Source organism: Moschus berezovskii, chromosome 3 (assembly GCF_049115385.1).
Source record: "Moschus berezovskii isolate FMDL1 chromosome 3, NW_MosBer_1.0, whole genome shotgun sequence".
NCBI lineage: Eukaryota > Metazoa > Chordata > Mammalia > Artiodactyla > Moschidae > Moschus > Moschus berezovskii.
Genome location: NC_142462.1, coordinates 78255640 through 78275374, shown reverse-complemented (window position 1 = coordinate 78275374; position 19735 = coordinate 78255640). Strand labels below are relative to the sequence as shown.

The window sequence follows — 19735 nt, the reverse complement described above, 5'->3', positions numbered from 1 at the left end:
AAGACATGAATGTGTCCCTGTTATGTACTCAGAAGGATAATTATAGGGTTGTTGCTCATTAATACTGTTTCTTGTTTCCCTAGAAAAGCATTTGATTTATCCCACAACTTTCAAAAGTTTAATTAACGATACAAAGTTAACAATCTAAAAGACAATGATCCAAGACTTCTCATCCTATAATTTCATTGGCGAGTTAAACAACACAGCAAAATCAAGGATTAACGGTACCACAGCAACGTATTTCTTTGAAAAACATTTCTAAATTTTTAATAGTTGGTTTCAAATCACTGTTATCCCTTCTTTTTAATATAGCTCCATGATCAATTAACCTTTTCCTAAATGCCTGGAGATAAAAGCCCATGAACAGTCATGATCTCTCCTACCACGAAAGGTGATTTAACCAATCTACAGCTTGTTTTAGCAAATACAGTCCTATTTTAGATGTAATCAGGTAAACATTAAACTAAATAACATATCTAAAATTCAGATGATAACCATTCCCTTTCATAGAAAATAAAAGACAAACTCAGTGGGAGAAATTACTTGAATGAAAAATATTAATTTCTAATTTTCTACTTAGTTCATGTCTCCAAAACAATTTCTCAAGTAATAATACACAGCTAAATAGACATAAATAAGCATTTAACTTGTCACTTCTTAAGGGAATCTGTAGTTAAATTCTTGAAAATTTGGAAGATTTGATTCACCACAAGTAAGATTCACTCCACAACTCTCCTACCACACAAGGGCTAATTTATAGCATGCAAATATGAGGCAGTTTTAAAGGAAAGATACCATTCCTCAAGCACTACCTTTGAAATGCACTTATACCGCTATAGGTTACCAAACTCAAATATGCTTAACACATTTGTATAAGGTCAGAGATGGGGTAGAGGAGCTGCAAATTATTTCTGCAGATTTCACTGGGGAGCTAACTTTCAACAGAACATACATTATGTTAGGAAGGGTAGAAGTAAGGACATTTAACATGATCCAAAATTACTTTTTTGCTGTTCTCAAGGATTCCATCAGAACCAACTAAAATGGGTCCCTTCTTACCTAACTGCCTTGTTACTCAAAAGAGCAGTTTAGTCTATTAATAAATTTAATAATACCAATGAGGTCAAAGAAAGTTGCTTTCTCAGTAAATCTATTCATATTCAACATCAATGGACTTTTTGGACAAAGTCCACTAAATAGTTTTAATTTAAGGAAAAATATTTTAAAGGAGAAAATGAATTTTTAGCTATGACATCTAAAGGGAATTGAAAACAATATATTCACATTTTTTAAGCTGTAGACATGAATATTTGAAAAATATTCTCTTGAAAATATTTGTCTCATGTTAATAATACATGCCCTTCTTTTAGTAATTTATGGTTTCCTTAAAATTTATTTAAAGATTGAATTATAAATCAAGATTTACTGAATCTTCTTGATAATGAAGTTGAATCTGAGAATACACATTAATATAATATTGAACACTATGTGCCATGCATAGCTATCTTCACATTATCTTAATCACTCTGTAAAGAAAATAATAATACCAAAATCATCACTGGAGTAAAACAAGCCTGATATAAGGACAAAATACAACTACAAGTAAAACTTTTTTATTATATACCTAATATGTATTAGAAAATTCTATTTTATACTCAGTCAACAACACTGTTTACTCAAGTAGTAATATATTTCAAGTCACATTTAAGAGTGGTATGACCTTGTCATGTGACAGAGAACAAATTCTAAAACAATCACAACTCTAAAATTAATATAATTCTAGGGCATAAAGTCTATTTTTAGGAGTATACTTTATATTACGAGGCTATATTGCAATGAAGAGTAAAAAACTATGGTTAGATAGTTATGTCATGTACAATATCTAAATGTTATAAGAGGTGTGAGAGGAAAGCAAGGAAGGATGACAGACATCTATGTACATTACAGAAAGTCACAAATCATTTATTCAAGATAAATAAATGTGAATTAATTCACTTTAATTAAGAACGCTCTTCCAGGTCCTTTTTTTCCCCAGTATTATTAAAATGGTACTTAACCATCATGTGAAAAACAGTACATGAAAGAAATAGGAGTATAAAGGTAAAAAAGGAGGAAAACAGCCTCTGGTCACTTCACTGTGACCCCATATTGACCTGAGAGAGAGGAAACAGCCAAAAGGAATTCTGCCCAGGTCTCCTTGGATAAAGACAATCCAAAAACCCCAAGAATAAAATGTAAGGAAAAAGAAGAAAAGCAGCATTATCAAAACATACTTAGATGAACTAAATTTATTCAATATAGAGATCTATTAATAAATTATTATTTTTTAAAAAAGATGTATTTTGAACAACTGCTTATTCAACAACTAAGCCTGTACTAACATCCCTTTTATATTTCTAACAAACGACACGAGTAGTCTTTTAAGAACAGCTGAATTATACTTTAAGGGTAGAATGGCATAAAATTACTTAGCTTCTCATATTTCTCCAAGGTATAGATCTAATTTATCCACAGGCTTACTTTTGAGCAGGCACTCTTGGTGATTAGTTAACTCAATACAGCAGTATTGAACTACCAATGACTTATTCAGAGGAAAATGATTATGGGGAATCTCTGAATTCTGTGTTATTTGAACCCGTATTCTAGGCTCATTTTTCAATTTTTATCAAATACTATATAAACCTCCATTCTCTTTAGAGACAAAGAATGTATCTCAGTAATGTAATTTTAATATCTACACACCTGAACAAGTCCTAAACCAGAATACCAAAGGGAAAATTCCTACCCCATTATTCAATCATATATAATTCTGCAATGACTTTATACTCTCACATTTTCTTAGCTTAAAAATGTTTAATGTACAAATAATGAAGTCACAATGAGAGTCCAATAGTTACTAGAACAAAATGTGTGTTTTAAAAAAGGCAGAATCTGATATGCAATATTCCCCTATAAACAGTGCTTTGTATAAAAGTTGTCATAATTAAAATGTATAAATGCATTATTTCTATATTCAACTAAGCAAAATGCAACATGATTAAACCCACAGTTTAGGATTCGTTGTAGAGTACAAATAAGTAGGCATTTGTGGACAGGAGAAGTTTCCTGCTCTTCCCTTTATTTAATAGTGTCTAAAAATTTAACATGGAAAAAAACTCATATTTCCTCCAATCACAACAGTCTTGATGACAATGTGAAAAGAAACTGTGGCTTCCTTTTAACTGTTTGATTTTAGGTTTGTCTGCTTAAGTACTTGGTTTATTGAAACTGTCATTACTCTCTCACTTATCAGTTAGAAGAGATATGAGTTACTCTGTGATATCCGCTAACTAACCCCAGTTAGAAGATGCCACACTGCTCCTCCCAAACCCAGAGCCTAGCTCCACATAGTTAACTGACCTCATGTTTTGACCCTCATACCAGCATCCACAGGCTTCAGGTCATGACCCATGTATTAGCATCATGGAAGTAAGGGCCATACCAAGTTTCTCTTACAGAACTGAAGACGTCAAAGGTAGAGACATCCTACGTCTTTCTAAACATGGTTTTCAGTACACTCAGCAGCTGTCTCTCAAATCTTAAGGAAGACAATCAGTTTACCAGCACCCTCACATATTTCCAAAAAAGGAAACTCAATTACCTTCTTTGAAAATGTCTATTGCATACATTTATTCATCTCAAAAGAAACACAAGAATAATAAAAACTAGCATGTGAAACAGATTTTATGTTCTCAAACAAAAATTGATAGTTTTCAAAACAATTATTCTTTAGAAATGCCACCTATGAGCACTCAGCCATAGGCCCTCCTGCTCCCATCACCACTATAAAGTAATCTCTACAGGATTAAATGGTGTTGGGTTGGTATCTTCCCTCTGCCTCCCAAAGTCTTCCATGTATAACCACAGGTATATACCTTTCTTAACAAATTTCTGCCACAGTGAACTCTAAGAACCACAAAACCAAAAAATGTTAAACAGATTTCTGTATCAAAAGACTGTGCAGGGTAGATTCTAGATAAGCTTTTTAGTTTTATTCTCAGCAGGGGGAGCTAGCACTCTCATCTTGAAAGTCTAGGTATACAACATGGAAATTTAAATTTTGATTCCAACTATCAAATTTCAGCAATGTGTCAGATTTTCCTATTGAAAATCTCTGCAAGGGAAAAAAAATTGACAGGTTTAACAAAACTTGAAAATTTACCTTTGTCTTGAGATTCCTGAAGATAACTGTAAAAGAAAGCAAGAACATTATATTTTAAAATAAATGTTAACAAATCAAAACAAGATCTAATCAGTGGCAATAATTCAAATCTATTTAAAAATCTATACTATGAATATATATTTAGAGAAAAAAACTACTTCCTATCTTGAAATGGTAATTCCAAAAGGCTAACGAATTTATACTAAAGATATTTTTAAAGACTCAAGTTACAGTAGTAAAATTAGAATATATTGTTAATATGTACAACTTAAATTACATTTATTCATTTGAGTATCTGGAGGTATTTTCCATATTCATGTTAAAATTCTCAACCTACCTAAGCCTTATCAGTGAAAGCAAATATTTTCTCAAGTAATCAAAATGAACAGTTGGATTTTGCAAAAATACTTAGAAAAATAGATAATCAAGAGCCTTCACAAAAAAGGGTATTATGATAAGCATGTCTGTTTTTAAAAATTATTACAGTAGAAATATAGTTTGTCCTTTAAAATACTTCAATTAGATTAGAATCTAAAAAATTTAATTCCACAATTATCAGTCCTTCATTAAAATGTTAATTATATTTCTTCTAAGTAAGAAATAAGTAATAAAAGGCAAGTAAGTGACTTACATAGACTTTACATCTTTTATCTTCTTAACAAGGGAGTCTCTCTTTTCCTTTGCTTTCTTGGATAAATTTTCCCCTCTCAGTATGTCTGCTACAAATGTCTCAACATCTAAACCATGAAATATAAGAAAAAGGACACAAATTATAGGAAAGAATCATTTTTTTGTGAAGACAAATAGGATAATGATTGTTTCTACCCATAAGTGTTAATATCTGTACAATTTGTTACAGTTATTTATCAATCCAAAGCATAACAGTTGGAGTATGCTTCAAACACTAAATTGGACAAATCTATTCACCACTTAGCTAATAAAATGTGTATGTTCTACTTATGCTTAGCACAGCGAATGCTATTTGAATGTTTGGCATCATTAAATCAGGAAGAAACATGCAAGTTTTAATAAACTATGGTGCCCCATAAACAAATTCTCTTGTATAAAAGCAAGCACAGAGTTTACATGCATATGTTACTATCATTTTATAGTATTTTGTAAGTTCCTGTACGAACAGGTCATTCACAATATTATATCAATAAAAGCTAATGTCTCTGGCAAAGTCTGCTTTTCCCAGTGTAATCAATTTTCAGTCATATGTCATGCTTAATCACTTTAAAGGAAAAAAAAAATCCCTTATTCTAGCCAAGATTTCCAAATCAGACCCTCCTCTTTCCTACCTGCCCCACCCATTCTGGCCAGCTATTCTCAAATAAAAAAGATAATCAGTTGCGTGGTTTTGTGTGCTCCTGCATCCTGTCTTGGCATTACTACCTGGAAATACTTCTTTAAATAAAGGAAAAAGTGGCAAAAATAGATTTATCCACTATTTTAAAATATAGTAACCAACAGAAAATATTTCTATGGCCTCATGCAACATTTTCACATAGACTTTTTTTAATTTAATAAACTTTTATGCTGCTTTCTAATTCCAATATGCAATGCCATCAAATTCTTACTGGTTTGATTTTATAATAGCCCCACTCTTGTTGTTCATGAAATACTGTACAACTTTAACTTTATAATCAGAATTTCAAATCTCAATGAGATATTTAATACAGAGGATACCATTAAAATTTTTCAGTAGGTAGGTCTGTAAACCACCCATATTTCATATTGAAGAGATGTGTATATGTTCTATTTTCTTTTTATTTAACTAATTTGTCTCCTAACTCACACTGATAAAAAGATGGTATCAAAACATACAATATTATATTTAATTAATTCAAAGCAGTATAACAAATAGGCTTTCAACTGTACTTATAATTAGCAAGTTAAAACCTAGTATTTGAAATAGATGTTACAATTGATTTTAAATTCTTGATTACAAAAGTACCTTGATCCAATGAGCAAAGCTGATTAAACTGTTATTCTACACACGCATAATAAATTATGTAAAGGTGAGTTTTCAATAAATCAATATGACAAGTAAAATAATTAAAATTTAGTCTTGGAATAATTTTTTTTTAAATAGCTCTCTGGTTTGAAGTTCATTACTGACATGTTAAAAGTAAGTATCTAAAAAAACAAAAGCAAAATGTCACAGCTTCCCTTTCCTTGAGCTGTCCATGTTTTGAAGAGGGGGACACAGAGACATAATCCAGTACCAGTGCAAATTAGACCCACACCTCTAAATGAGTTCAAAACAACCAGATTTATAAAAAAGCACTCTTCCCAACTCTAAGTTTTGTACCCAGAGCAGTAAGCAACCTCTTGACATTCAGATTATTAGCTGAAATGGAAAAAATCATTGGCTTCTCTGAGATGACTCCAATAAATCTACTAAGAAGGTGAAGTAAGAGGAGTAGCACCTCTGACTCCAAATACACTCAGTACTTGGGAGAATCACTGGCATAATGACTGGTAAATAGTGTGCTTAATTTAACTTTCACACAGTATTCCCTCATCCACACGAGTATTTAATTGCCTATTTTACATTTTCATTACACATCCAAGTTTAAACAAACGGGATCTATTTTCTATCTCCGGAAGCAATAACAGAACGAATTGCAGCCCAAGAGTTATTCCTTTGCAAGGTCTTTTCAGTTCTATTAAAAACTCAGAAAACAAAAAGCTGTAACGTTCTATATAGAGTTTCCTAACAGTGCCAAAAAATTTTTTTTAATTATTGAGGCTATGCTATTTTATGAGGAAATACTTGTCGAAAGAGTGTGAGACTGCAGGAAGAATCTGCGTCGTTTGTTTTCTCAGGGGGAGGCGATTTAGAGATTGCTCAAAGGGAAAATTCTGTATTTTTAGAGTAGTCAACGTACTTATTCCTAAACTTATGCCAGAAAAGCGGTTTAAGGCAACAAAAAAAGATTTAATAAACACTGATTTTTTAAGATTACTTCACAAAGGAGATATGAAAAGCATAGAACCTGCTTTGGTTCCGGCCCCCCCCCCTTTTTTTTTCTATTTTTTTTTTTAAACAAGTAAGAACTTCAAAGTGGAAGTGATTCCTGTAATCTTAGTTTGCTGGTGCCCACAGACTCAACTGGTCTTCAAGTTTTTGAAATCTTTTTGTTTTTTTTTCTTTCTGAAAATCCATACAGTGCACATTTCTTTTGAAATCGAACTAAACCAGCCTCTCGAAGACACAGGAGACCCCGTGGACGTGCCCGCGGCCTTCACCGAGCACCGACCCGCTCCCACGGCGCAAAGACAGAGTGGGTGCTGAGAAGTTACTCCGGGTTCACCGAGAGATGCTTGAGCCCCGCAGTCCGAGACACTCTTAATGTTAAGCCCCAGGGTTCCCGTCATCAGAGCTGGGAGCAGAGAGCACTGGTTTGGGGCAGCGCTCTCGCTAGACAAATGGGACTGGATCTGTGACTTTGTAGCTCAGAGCCAGGGTTATATTTCAAAAGCGAGGAATAAAAGTCCTAGGCGAATCAAGCACTTCTCTGGCAGGTTGGAAAAGAGATCTGAAGCTTTTTATTGTCCTCCGAATAGCCGTGCAAACGGTAAACTAGCAAGCCCTCTCCTGCCTTCCTTTAGGGGTCTTTTCCCTCTGTTAATATGTAGATTTCACTGACTCCAGACTGCCTGTAATTCGGGGAACAGCCGTAATTCGATTACAAGAAAAGGTCAGCCTGCGTCTTCGCTCGCCTTTGCCCTGGTGAGTTCGATAGAATTCCTCGTTCTCAGAGGAGGAAATCTCGGCTCACTCGCGTACTCCGCGGGAGAGGAGAAGCTTAGGGACCCACCCGGCCACGTGGAGAAAGCGCAGTTCCGGCGCACTCTAAACACCGGGTCAACCCCTATCGCCGCTCTGCGCAGTCACCTAGACCGCAGGTCAGCGCCGCCTGCATTTAATCCCATCTCCACCCGCTTCTGTCCCCAAGTCATCATCAAGGAAAAAGCGAATACAAATGTGACGGTGATTTCTGCTCCTGTTACACCTTAACACTGTCAAGAGTAAACCTGATCTCCTAGTATAACTGTAAAGATACGGGGAGAGGGCCGCTGAAAATAATCTGATTTGCGACTGCTCTGTAGACAAATGATAAGGTCTGAAAACAGAATTAAAAGATGATATCATGTCTTGGCTCAGCAATTCTCAAACAGTTTAAGTAAGAAACCTCTCAATAATCATCTCAATCCCTAACAGGCAAATACTTAACACACACCAAATCACAGCATGGTACTCCAATTTTCCTTTTTTTTTTTTTCTTTCTTTTCTTGTACATACGACCCCCTAGGAAAACTGCCACTCATCTCCCCCTGGAGCCCCAGAGACTAGAACAGGTATCTAACACACACACACAAACACACACACACACAAGTGCACGCTAACTGTTTACTACCAATTTCCACACTGATTACAGAGTGAAAAAGTGAAACCACAGGAGGTTATAACAGTTTTTAAATTCTTGCAAACTATAAACTGTCAGCTTCTCCAAGCTGAGTACATAGCACAGGTTCCTACTCTGAAACAAAGCCAGGGTTTTACCACTTGCCTTCACATCCTCCACCAGCAAACAGCCTGGAATATGACCTCCAGACTGGTGAGTGTATACAAGTCACAGAGGTAACACCTGGTGTGTCTTCTGCCTAGTCCCCCAGTCAATCAATACTTCACCTCCCTGGGCAGGCATGCAAGTGTGCAGACACACACACACACACACACACACACACACACAACCTCTGTGATGGCCTGAATTGTATAGAAGAGAAAGGCAAGAATTAGAGTGAATCCACTACCATGTGCTCAGCCCCATATCAACAAAATGAGTATAAAACCAATCAAACCATACCCCCATACCCCAAATGACTTTACTACTTAATTCCACAACTTTCTTTACTTTATGAATTGGGCCACGTTTCATTTTGTATTCACTGAGGCGCTATCATTAAACTTAATGTGGTAAGAATTCCACCCTAGAATTGAAGTTGGCACCAAAACAAAACCTTTACCCTCTGGTAAAGGAGGGTATGGTCTCACCAAACACACACTGGTGAAAACATAAAATCTGTTAAACTGGGTACATGTAGACCAATTAAGCTCAATGCCCAAAGCTGGGAAATGGCTAATTGAAAAGTTATTGATTTGTCTAATAAATGTCTTTCTCTTGATTACCCAAGCACTTTTATAGGTCATGGTTGAACTGTAGACTTTCCAAATGTGGAAAAAGGGACATGAGCAAGCACCAGAAATTCTCACAGTATGATAAGTAAAACATACCTGAGTCTTACCATCCATTCATCTGACAAAATTTTCAAAACTGGCTTTGAAAGCTAAATGATTTATTTTGATAGAAAACTGGACTGTTGAAGAATAGAGATGAAGATTTTTCGCCTCTAAAAGATGACTCTTGATAAACAGCCCTTTAAAATGATCAAAATCTTATTTTCAAAGAAGCCACAGTGAATAAAACATTAATCTGAGATTTACACTATATTCACTATTAGGCAGCATCGACTGTAATGTGTTCACCATGTGATTGAAAAAGAAATGTAAACTCAGTGGAATGAAAAAGACAGACTTGGCTTTAATTGAAAAAGACAAACTAAGTGAATAATGAGTATATAAAAACCAGCCTATGCCACTTTTATCACCCATATATGACACTTAATCTTAAATTTATGAGAGACAATGGAACTGTGTTTCACGTCACCAGAGGCTTTTCCTACTCTGTTGTTTCTACCTTCTTTCCAGGAATGCTGGATAAAGTAGAGCTAAACTCATTTAGAAATCTTTAAATTTTTATACTTCTCCTTTTTAGTATATTTAAATTTCTTTTTTAAAAGAAAACCAGTGATAATTTGGATTGAGTAACTATAAAATTATGCATACAAGCATACTATCAAGAGCTTTGCTTAGTAAACTGAGATGAAAATACTTTAAAAGGAAAGTCGTGGGAAAAAAAAAAAAAGCCAATCAAAAATTCCTGCCAAGAAAAAGTAGGATATTGTATGCTTAACATGGGCAAATAATTTTCCTAACATCACATCTTAAGTCATCTGTATTTTCTGATCCATATAAGAAACTATCAGTTTCTTGTCCCTTGATTTACAAACATATATTCCTACTTCTAGAAGAGAAAATCTTAAAAGTGTCATGGACTGATTTCACTGTAAGATCAAATGTTCTCCTATCAACTTTAAACTCATTAGTTATTACTGTCAAAATGGGGCAGGCTTGTTCTTGCTCTATAGGAAAAACCAGGTGCTATGGACGTAGGTGACCATCGGTGACTCAGTAGGTGGCACTCTTCCCTTTACATACTTGGCCAATGCCCCAGAAGGAAGTTATGGGGCACTAGATATACTATAAATGATTTTCAGAAGACAAAACCAAAATGTTGACCAAATTTTAAATGGAACTTGAAAGGCAGAAATCAAACCATAGTATTCTTAGCATTCAAAAAAAAAAAAAAAAAGTACCTCTATCTCAGCTGAATTGCATTACTTATCTAGTGTCCCTAAAGGGATTATCAATTATGTGTGAAGGTTTTTAAAAATGTCCTAGAAATTCCCAATAGAGGAAAATGCAATATTTCTAATCAAAACTGCCAAGTGAACAAACTTTCAGGGTCACTTTGCAGTCACTGCTCTCCTTAGTTTGTTTTGGGTTTGATTTTTTTCAGAGTACAACCACCATTTTCTTCCTTCAACATTGGTTTCATTTTCTATCTCAATAAAAGGAAACAGCATTTTCCTACAGCTTTCCTTTTTAAATGTGCTGTCCTAATACAAATGAATGAGAATATCAGACTGCAAACCATGAACAGACCAGTATTCAAAGGGAGATTAAACAAGATTTGGGGGCGGGGGGTAATTCCTCTCACTTTCTTGCCTGCCTGGAGGAAAAACTCACATAAATCAAGATTATTCTTGCTGTTCATCCTAGTCAAAATATTTGGACTTTGGAGAAGATTATATGGACAAAATTTGGGATTATCCTTTGTTTCTATTTATCCAAGCTAAACTTGTTCTTCCACTGCTGTGAAAAAAAAAATTAAAGGTTGCCTGTAATTGCATGTGGCAGTTTGCAACTTGCTTTTAACAAAAATCTGTACATCTTTTTCTACTCATAGAACAAGAAAATAATTCAACACTTTTTATAAAAAGTATACGTTTTCAACATTGAATATGTTGATTCCATGGAAATATAAATAACCACAAACTATATAGCCACTTTCATCAAATGTGAGTTAAGAATGATAACCTCTATGGATTTTTGTATTTCTACAGCATTTTTTTAAGGAAGGAATAGGAAGGAGGGGGAACAAACACTGAAAAGAAAGACTAAAATTACTATAATCAGAAGGAAAATTAAGAGAAAGAAAATAATAAATTGATAAGAATACATTTGAGCATCTACCTCTATCAAGCAGTTGAAATGTCAAACATTTAATACATCTGAGTGACATAATAATTTGGATAAAGGGAACACAGAATATAATGCGAGCCATCCAAACATTTTTTTTTTTTTTTGATAGGCATATCTTTTGACTTTGATTCTTTCTTTCTGAAGGGATTTTAAATGCTTGAAAAGTTTAGTTCTTTATATTTCCTGCCTTGGAATTCTAGCATAGTACCATGCATTCTAAGAGCATTCAACTGTTAACTAAAACCACCACTGCCAACATGTTCTTAGTTTCAAAGAACGAACCAGGTAAGCCAGCAATATCTTTAAAATTCAAACCAATGCCAACTCTTCTTCTATAGTTTTAATAATTTTAAATCTAACCATACCCTATTAGTCAAACACTTGAATAAAACAAAAGGTGAATAAAACTGCTGATCTCACTTATTCTTTAAAACTTCTCTACAAAAAAAAAGATTTTAATTAAAGTCAGCCATAAAACATTAACTATTTTTCTTCAAATGGCTAGTTTAAAAAGAAAACTGAAAAACATTGGTTCACTTGTTTCATTTCTCTAAAGTATATCTCATCATAGATATTTATATTTCCTCACAGCCATACCTTTTGAAAATACCCTCTGAAAATACAGTATAAGCCAAATTTGTAATCGCTAGAACTTTAATGTTTTAATATTTGTTCTTAATATTTCATGTGTTTTAATATGTGATTTACTTCAATAATGTGAGATACTGAAAATGTCAAGATTATTTTTGAAATGCTAATTTCAGATATTATGTATTATCTGACTACAGAGCAGAGAAATGGCTGAAGTATATACTAAGTTAGCAATGGCAGATAACTTAAATATTATTTAATTCTGAGCTTTCAATTAGATTACACAAGTAAGGGCTATATGAAATACTTGTAATCCATGGGGATCAGAAAATAAAGAGTCTCATAACCTATATATTATACTATCTGCAAATTATGCCTGTGGATCCAGATTACAAACTGTCCACTGTGGAGCTGTCAAGCTTTAAAAGCATGTATCCAGGGGTCTATGCTTTACTTCTTAAAACTCAAAAATTCAGACCTAAAATATCCTGAAAATGGTGACTTCTCTTTTTAGAGTTATGATAAACAGTTCTCTAACCTGGTAAAATAATATTCTAAGCAAGGAATCCCAGCATGGTAACAACAAACATGTTAACTGTAGTAAAACAAAATCAGCACTCACTTGAAACTCTAATAGAATGGAATAAAAGCTGCCTTAACTCAGTCCCTATAGTTCTTTCAGTATATCCCATAATGGTACCCATTAACAAGAAGCATTTCTTAGAGTAAAACACTACCCCACCACAAATGCATTCATAACACTGCAATCATGTTCACAAAACATGTCTGCATTCATACACTATTACTTTTATTTTCTCTAACAGCATATTAAGAGATTTAGTCTCACAGTGCTCTAACAGTAACTACATATAATGCCACATTTTAAATACTGCTTTAAGAGTTAAAATAAGCAAATTGTATTACAGGCATCTAAGAGAAACTTTTAACACACTTTTTCATGACCAATATTGAAAGATACTTAAACTAAAAATTTTAGATCAAAATTCAATATGCAGAATTCTGATGTACACATGACAAAGTGAATAATGGGAAGAATTCCAGAGCATCAGGATAGGTAAAATTTTTGCTACCCTAGAAAAGGATGTATTTTCTACGTTGTGCAGAAATGTTTTTATTGGTCCCTAGCGAAAATACACATCTCCCATACTAGATAACGAAGTAGCAGTGGATTTGTAACAGCCTTGAAAAATGCATCTTTAATTTCTGAGTTCCTACAAACGGTCACTTAAGACTGAAAAGGGGAAGATGGGGGTGCAAATACGAAATACTGTACATTCATCGTAACAGGAAGCTGGACTTTAACACATCCTTCCTTTTTTGTTGTAACATGTTACTCAGGCTGAAGACAAGTGGTCATTTGAGAGTCAGGCCCCCTTTGAAAGTCTCAAATATGGGTGGGCTGAATGTTCAAGAAAAATGAGAGTTTTAGAAATGACAAAGCCTGTGGTCCCATAATCTCTTAACTCCTAACCCCTGTAGCTCAGAAATCTTTCTCTTCCATCGGCCAAGGGACCAAAGAACTAGTTCTTTGACTTCCCTCTCCTTGCCCATCTCTTCCTCTCTCTGTGTCACACACACACACACACACACACACAGTCTTCACGATACCCTGATGGCGCGCGCACACACACAATCTTCACGATACCCTGATCGCGTTAGTAAAGCCCACCAAGAAGGGCTTCCCCACCATCCTCGCACCAAATTTCAACACACACGCCCACTCCCATTCTCACATCCCACTTCCCCACTCCCAGTCCCGCTCCCACTGGGCAGGAGGCGTGCGGAGAGCCAGGAGGGAGGGCAGAGAGACTCCGAATGCTTCTGTCCCCATCGGCTCGCCGTCCCCGCGCCCCCGCCCCCGCCACATTACCCGCCCCCTTCCCGCTTTTTACCTGCCAACAGGTTCCTAATTTCCTCGGGGAGGGGGTAGGGAGAGGAGGTGCTGCTGGGGTTGGGCATGTTAGGGAGCTCGGGGCGTGAGGGGAAAGGACCTGTGCTGAAAAGGGAACCGACCCGCTAGGGTTGCGGCTGCGATCTAGACTCGGTCTATGCCGCTAAGGACAGCGGGGCTGAGTCCGGACACTGCCAAGCCGAGGCTCATAACAAGGAAGTCACAGAAGCCCCAGCCACAGCTGCTGGACTCTCGGCCCAGCCCCGCCCGGCAATTCGGGGCGGGGAGGTGGGAGGGGCGGGGGGCGGGGAGGAGGGCCGAAGGGCCGGAGGGGCCTGGACTGCGCATGTGTAATCCCTAGATTTTTTTTCCTAGCCTCCGAGAAGAGCCTCAGGGCAGGCCACACCCACCGCTACGTGGAGCGGGAGGAGGAGCGGCCGGTGGGAAAGAGCGGACTGGGGCTGCATCACCTGATCCAGCCTGAAGCGCTTTGCGGCCATTTTGGTCACTGGTAACGGTGCCAGTGGACTATTTCTGCACGGTCCCAGAAAATAAGGACTCTGCGGTGCGTCCAGGTTTTCCGATTGAGAGACTTTCTGGTTTTAATCAGTCCCTCCAAGGTTTAACACTTTGCGCAGTACCCCAGATGAAATTTTCGACCGCCCTAAACTATCGAGGCCTTCTTTGTCCGATTGCCTGATGGCATCAAAGTCCCATGTTCCGCCAGTCCTCCCTAAGAGGCCAGTCTGGAGCTGCTCCAGAGAGCACTCCGGTTGGCTCTTACACTTTTCTTCCACGTAATCCAGATTTGGAGGGTGACCGATCTCCCCTACTAGGAAGTGCAGAGAGTTCTAGTTAACAAACAGAAATAGATAGCACTGTCCACCTATAAGCATCAAAGAGAAAATTGCTATAATTCCGTTAAAACGGAATTATAAAATTTGTTCACTGCAACCTGATCGTTTAATCAGCAGACACTTACTGAGTGTCTCCTAGCTCTAAATCTTTTTACAGATTTCCTCTAAAACGCAAGAAGACACGTTCTGGTGCCTTTATAGTGTGTGTGTGTGTGTGTGTGTGTGTAGAAGAAAATAAATATTTTTTTCTTCAGATAGGAAAGGGAAGGTTTTATTGTGGCTCCAATCGCAATATAAATTGTTTATTCCTCTACCGTCCAACCTTCACTAGCTCAATGATCCTTAAACTTAAGTTTGCGTTAGAATCACAGACAGAACCTATTACAATGCAGTCTCTAAAGTCCCACTCCCAGAAATTCTGATTCAGTTTCGGATGGAACTTGATTGCATTTTAAACAAGCCCCATTGGTGATTCTGCTACTAGACACCCTGAGATTTTATTTTGAGAATCACTTTACTACCTTTGAGCTCCTATAGGACACAAAATTTGTCATAACTTACCTTTCATCCCCACCTGGAACCCACAACCTGACACAGAGTAATGGCTCTATTAATATTTCAAAGCAAATAAATCTCACGCAGTAATAAAAAATTAAGTAGTCAAACACAAGTCATTTGTGTATAATTCTCTAAGAAATACACCAAACACTAACTGTGAAAAGTGAAAGTTGCTCAGTCCTGTCTGACTCTTTGCAACCCCATATAGTCTAGGCCAGAATACTGGAGTGGGTAGCATTTCCCTTCTTCAGGGGATCTTCCCAACCCAGGAATCAAACTGGGGTCTCCTGCATTGCAGGTGGATTCTTTTCCAACTGAGCTATCAAACACTAACTGTAAAAGGAAAAATTAAAACATTTTGGAGTTCTCTCAAAACAAAAACCAACACAAAAACTTTAGAATTGTAATATAACATGCAAAATAACAAAAAGATGCCCCCAAACGGAACCTGAAATTCCTATTGAGAACTGTGATGAATTATAGAAAAACTGTTGAAAATAAGAATTTTTTTTGGTGGAGTTAAAAGTGAACAAAAAGTCATTTTATAACATAAGTCCTCCAACTTCAAAGAATTGAGAATTATTATTCTTAAACTACCAAATTATCTTCCTAAAGAAGGAAAAAACAATTTTATTGACATATATTAGTGAGGATTCTTCCTCCTCATACAGCTATCACAGACAAGTCTTTGTCTTGTCACATTTTTTTTCATTAAACCAGGCCTCCAAATGTTCTTATCCTTTGTTTCTTTCTGATAGAACTGACCAGATTTTTTTTTTTTTAATTCTTGGGTCTCATTTATTTACACTCCATTCATTGCACAAAGAAATTGAGGTGATTTACTATTGTATCAAGTAGACAGCTTTCTGGAGTGGATCAAATGGACACTGTCTACACTACTCATTATGATAAGTCATTCTTGTTAGTGAGAGACAGGAAACTATTAAGATGGCCTTAAAATATATAGCATCTAGTAGTCCAAATAAAAAAGGCAATAACAGAAAATGGACTCTTCATATAAAACACATTTTCCCTATTTAGGAAACCATTCTCAGACACAGCTTTGTGATAGATTCACTTGGGCAATGCTTTGTATACTCTATCATTTTTACTGTTTATTGTTAAAGTTACTGAAATTGATTGTAAGACACAAAGAAAAAGAGAGGCTAGAAGAAATATATTCTTATTTCTCCTTTCCAAATGTTTCCACAACAAAAAATAGGAAGGAAATCAAATTATACTTTACATTTTAAACTAGTCATATTAGGTAAAAAGGAATAATAAATGAAACTTTAAGTCTCAACCTGAGATTCAACAGCTTCTCTACCATTCTACAGAGGCTAGATTCTGGAAAAATCTCAAGATTTGACTTCTCAAAAGTACATCCTTTAGTTCAAAGAAGATGCATGTGTGTGTGTACATACATATTTCCTTGTGACTAAAGCTAACCCCCTTCCTTACATCTTTCAAATTTAGCTTAGCTGAATAAGTATTTGTCCACAGGCTTAGTTTTAAAAGAATCTAAATGAACAATGAAGAAGAAACAGTGAGCTAAAACAATTTACGTTTCCCTGCCCCTCATCTTTATCTGGCTTTCATAGGCATGTGGAAGAAAATTATAATTTGTAAGAAAAGGGACAGAGGAAGCTTCTGACACAGACATCAGAAGGGGGACGGGGAATGCCCCCCTAGCTAGTCTTATCAAGGCCTTATATACTTTTTTCAGACTCACTCCCACAACATACATCTTAAATTCCCAAGATTAGAACGAAAAATAGAAAGATCTTACCAGACACACTCCCATAATATACATTTTAAAATGACAGGATTAGTCAGAAGGTTCGTGTTAAGGACAAACATGTCCTCGAACAAGATACATTGTTAATATCGACTGCTGCTACTGCTGCTGCTAAGTTGCTTCAGTCATGTCCGAGTTTGTGCAACCCCATAGATGGCCTCCCTGTCCCTGGGATTCTCCAGACAAGAATACTGAAGTGGGTTGTCATTTCCTTCTCCAGTGCATGAAAGTGAAAGTGAAGTTGCTCAGTTGTGTCCAACTCTTAGCGACCCCATCGACTCTAGCCCACCAGGCTCCTCTGTCCATTGGGATTTTCCAGGCAAGAGTACTGGAGTGGGTTGCTATTTCCTTCTCCAATGCATGCATGCATGCTAAGTTGCTTCAGTCATGTCCGACTGTGTGACCCTATGGACAGCAGCCCACCAGGCTCCTCTGTCCACAGGATTCTCTAGGCAAGAATACTGGAGTGGGTTGCCATTTCCTTCTCCAAAGTTATACTGACTAAGACAAAGCAATGTAGAAAAGAATGTTTGTCCTTTTCTCCTGGAGAAAAGGACAGACCCCTTTCTCCTTCTCGGGGGCTCTGGACCCCTTTCTCCTCCTTAGGAACCCTGTACTTTTTATCAACCTACCTAGGAATTGACTCTCTCAGCACTGTATTAGTTATCTGTTGCTACATAACAAAACTTAGCTTAAAACAAACATTTAGTATCTCACACAGTTTCTGACAGTCAGGAATCCGTGATCAGTAAAGCTGGCTCTAGTGACAGTCATGCTGGTTGCAGTTATTTAAAGACTCGTCAATAGCCAGATTAGCTTTGAAGAAGGTTCATCCACAGTACTGTTGGTTGGAAGCCTTCATTCCTCTTTGATGTTGACAAAAGGCATAAGTCCATCACTACATGGACTTTACGGGACTGGTTGAGTGTCTTCTTGACCTAGTAAGTGGAATCCCCCAGAGCAAGTGATCCAAAAGGTAGCACAACTAAGACAGAATCTGCAATGTGTTTATAAATTAATATCAGAAGAAGCATAATTGACTACTGCCACATCCTATTGGTCACAGGGACCATGGCTGGTATGGAAGAAAAGGCTGTGAACACCAGGAGGCAAGAATCACTGAAGCCATATTGGAAGCTGGATACCATAATCAGCCCTTTGGTTCCCAATGATTCACATCTATCCCAGCGTAAAATACAACCATCCCTTCCCAAAGCTCTGGGCAGAGTCTCTTCCCATTACTGCATCAGCTCAAAGTCCAGAATCTCATCTAAATCAAGTTCAGGTGTGGATGATGCGTCTAAAATAAAGCTCCTTGGGCATAGTTTTCTTGATCTAAAGATCTATCAAGTAAAATGACAAGTTATCTGCTCCCCACATAACATACAACAATGGGACAGGTGTAGGATAACCACTATAGACATACCTGTTCAAAGAGGGTGGGAATGATAAGAAATATACAGAGATTACTGGTGCATAGCAATTCTGAAGTCACAAGTTCTTTGATTAGGACAAAATCTACTCCCACCTGGATTAACTTCCTCACAGATCTCAGTTCTGCCCTCTGAATCATTCTTCTTTTTTCATGAAAAGTAGTCTAGTCTTCATCTGAATAGTTTCCTCAGCCTGCCTCCTGCCAGTGGTCTTAGTAAATCCAAAGACCTCTTTTCATTTTATACTGTCACTATCCCAATTTCTATCAGGGTTCAATCAGAGAAGCAAAACCACTTGAATGGAAATAGATAGATGGATAGGTAGATAGATAGACATATAATATAAAGCAATTTGTTACAGAGATTTGACCCTACACAATTCCAGATGTTCAAGCTGGTTTTAGAAAAGGCAGAGGAACCAGAGATCAAATTGCCAACATCCGCTGGATCATCGAAAAAGCAAGAGAGTTCCAGAAAAACATCTATTTCTGCTTTATTGACTATGCCAAAGCCTTTGTGTGGATCACAAAATTCTGAAAGAGATGGGCATACCAGACCACCTGACCTGCCTCTTGAGAAACCTGTATGCAGGTCAGGAAGCAACAGTTAGAACAGGACATGGAACAACAGACTGGTTCCAAATAGGAAAAGGAGTACGTCAAGGCTGTATATTGTCACCTTGCTTATTTAACTTATATGCAGAGTACATCATGAGAAACACTGGGATGGAGGAAGCACAAGCTGGAATCAAGATTGCTGGGAGAAATATCAATAACCTCAGATATGCAGATGACACCACCCTTATGGCAGAAAGTGAAGAAGAACTAAAGAGCCTCTTGATGAAAGTGAAAGAGGAGAGTGAAAAAGTTGGCTTAAAGCTCAGCATTCAGAAAACCAAGATGATGGCACCCAGTCCCATCACTTCATGG

The 19735-nt window shown here is 36.7% G+C and overlaps 1 protein-coding gene across 1 annotated transcript in view; it reads right to left on the bottom strand.

Annotated features, from left to right (window-relative positions):
- Window positions 1–14424, bottom strand: part of SKAP2 (src kinase associated phosphoprotein 2) — a 175115-nt gene extending 160691 nt beyond the window's left edge. The window contains exons 1-3 of the mRNA XM_055420987.2: window positions 14162–14424; window positions 4833–4938; window positions 4202–4227 (exon numbers count right to left, since the gene is read on the bottom strand). Of these exons, the coding sequence (XP_055276962.1) occupies window positions 4202–4227; window positions 4833–4938; window positions 14162–14228 (199 nt within the window). The 5' untranslated portion in view covers window positions 14229–14424. The remainder of the gene's footprint in view (window positions 1–4201; window positions 4228–4832; window positions 4939–14161) is intronic.
- Between the last annotated feature and the right edge of the window lie 5311 nt (window positions 14425–19735).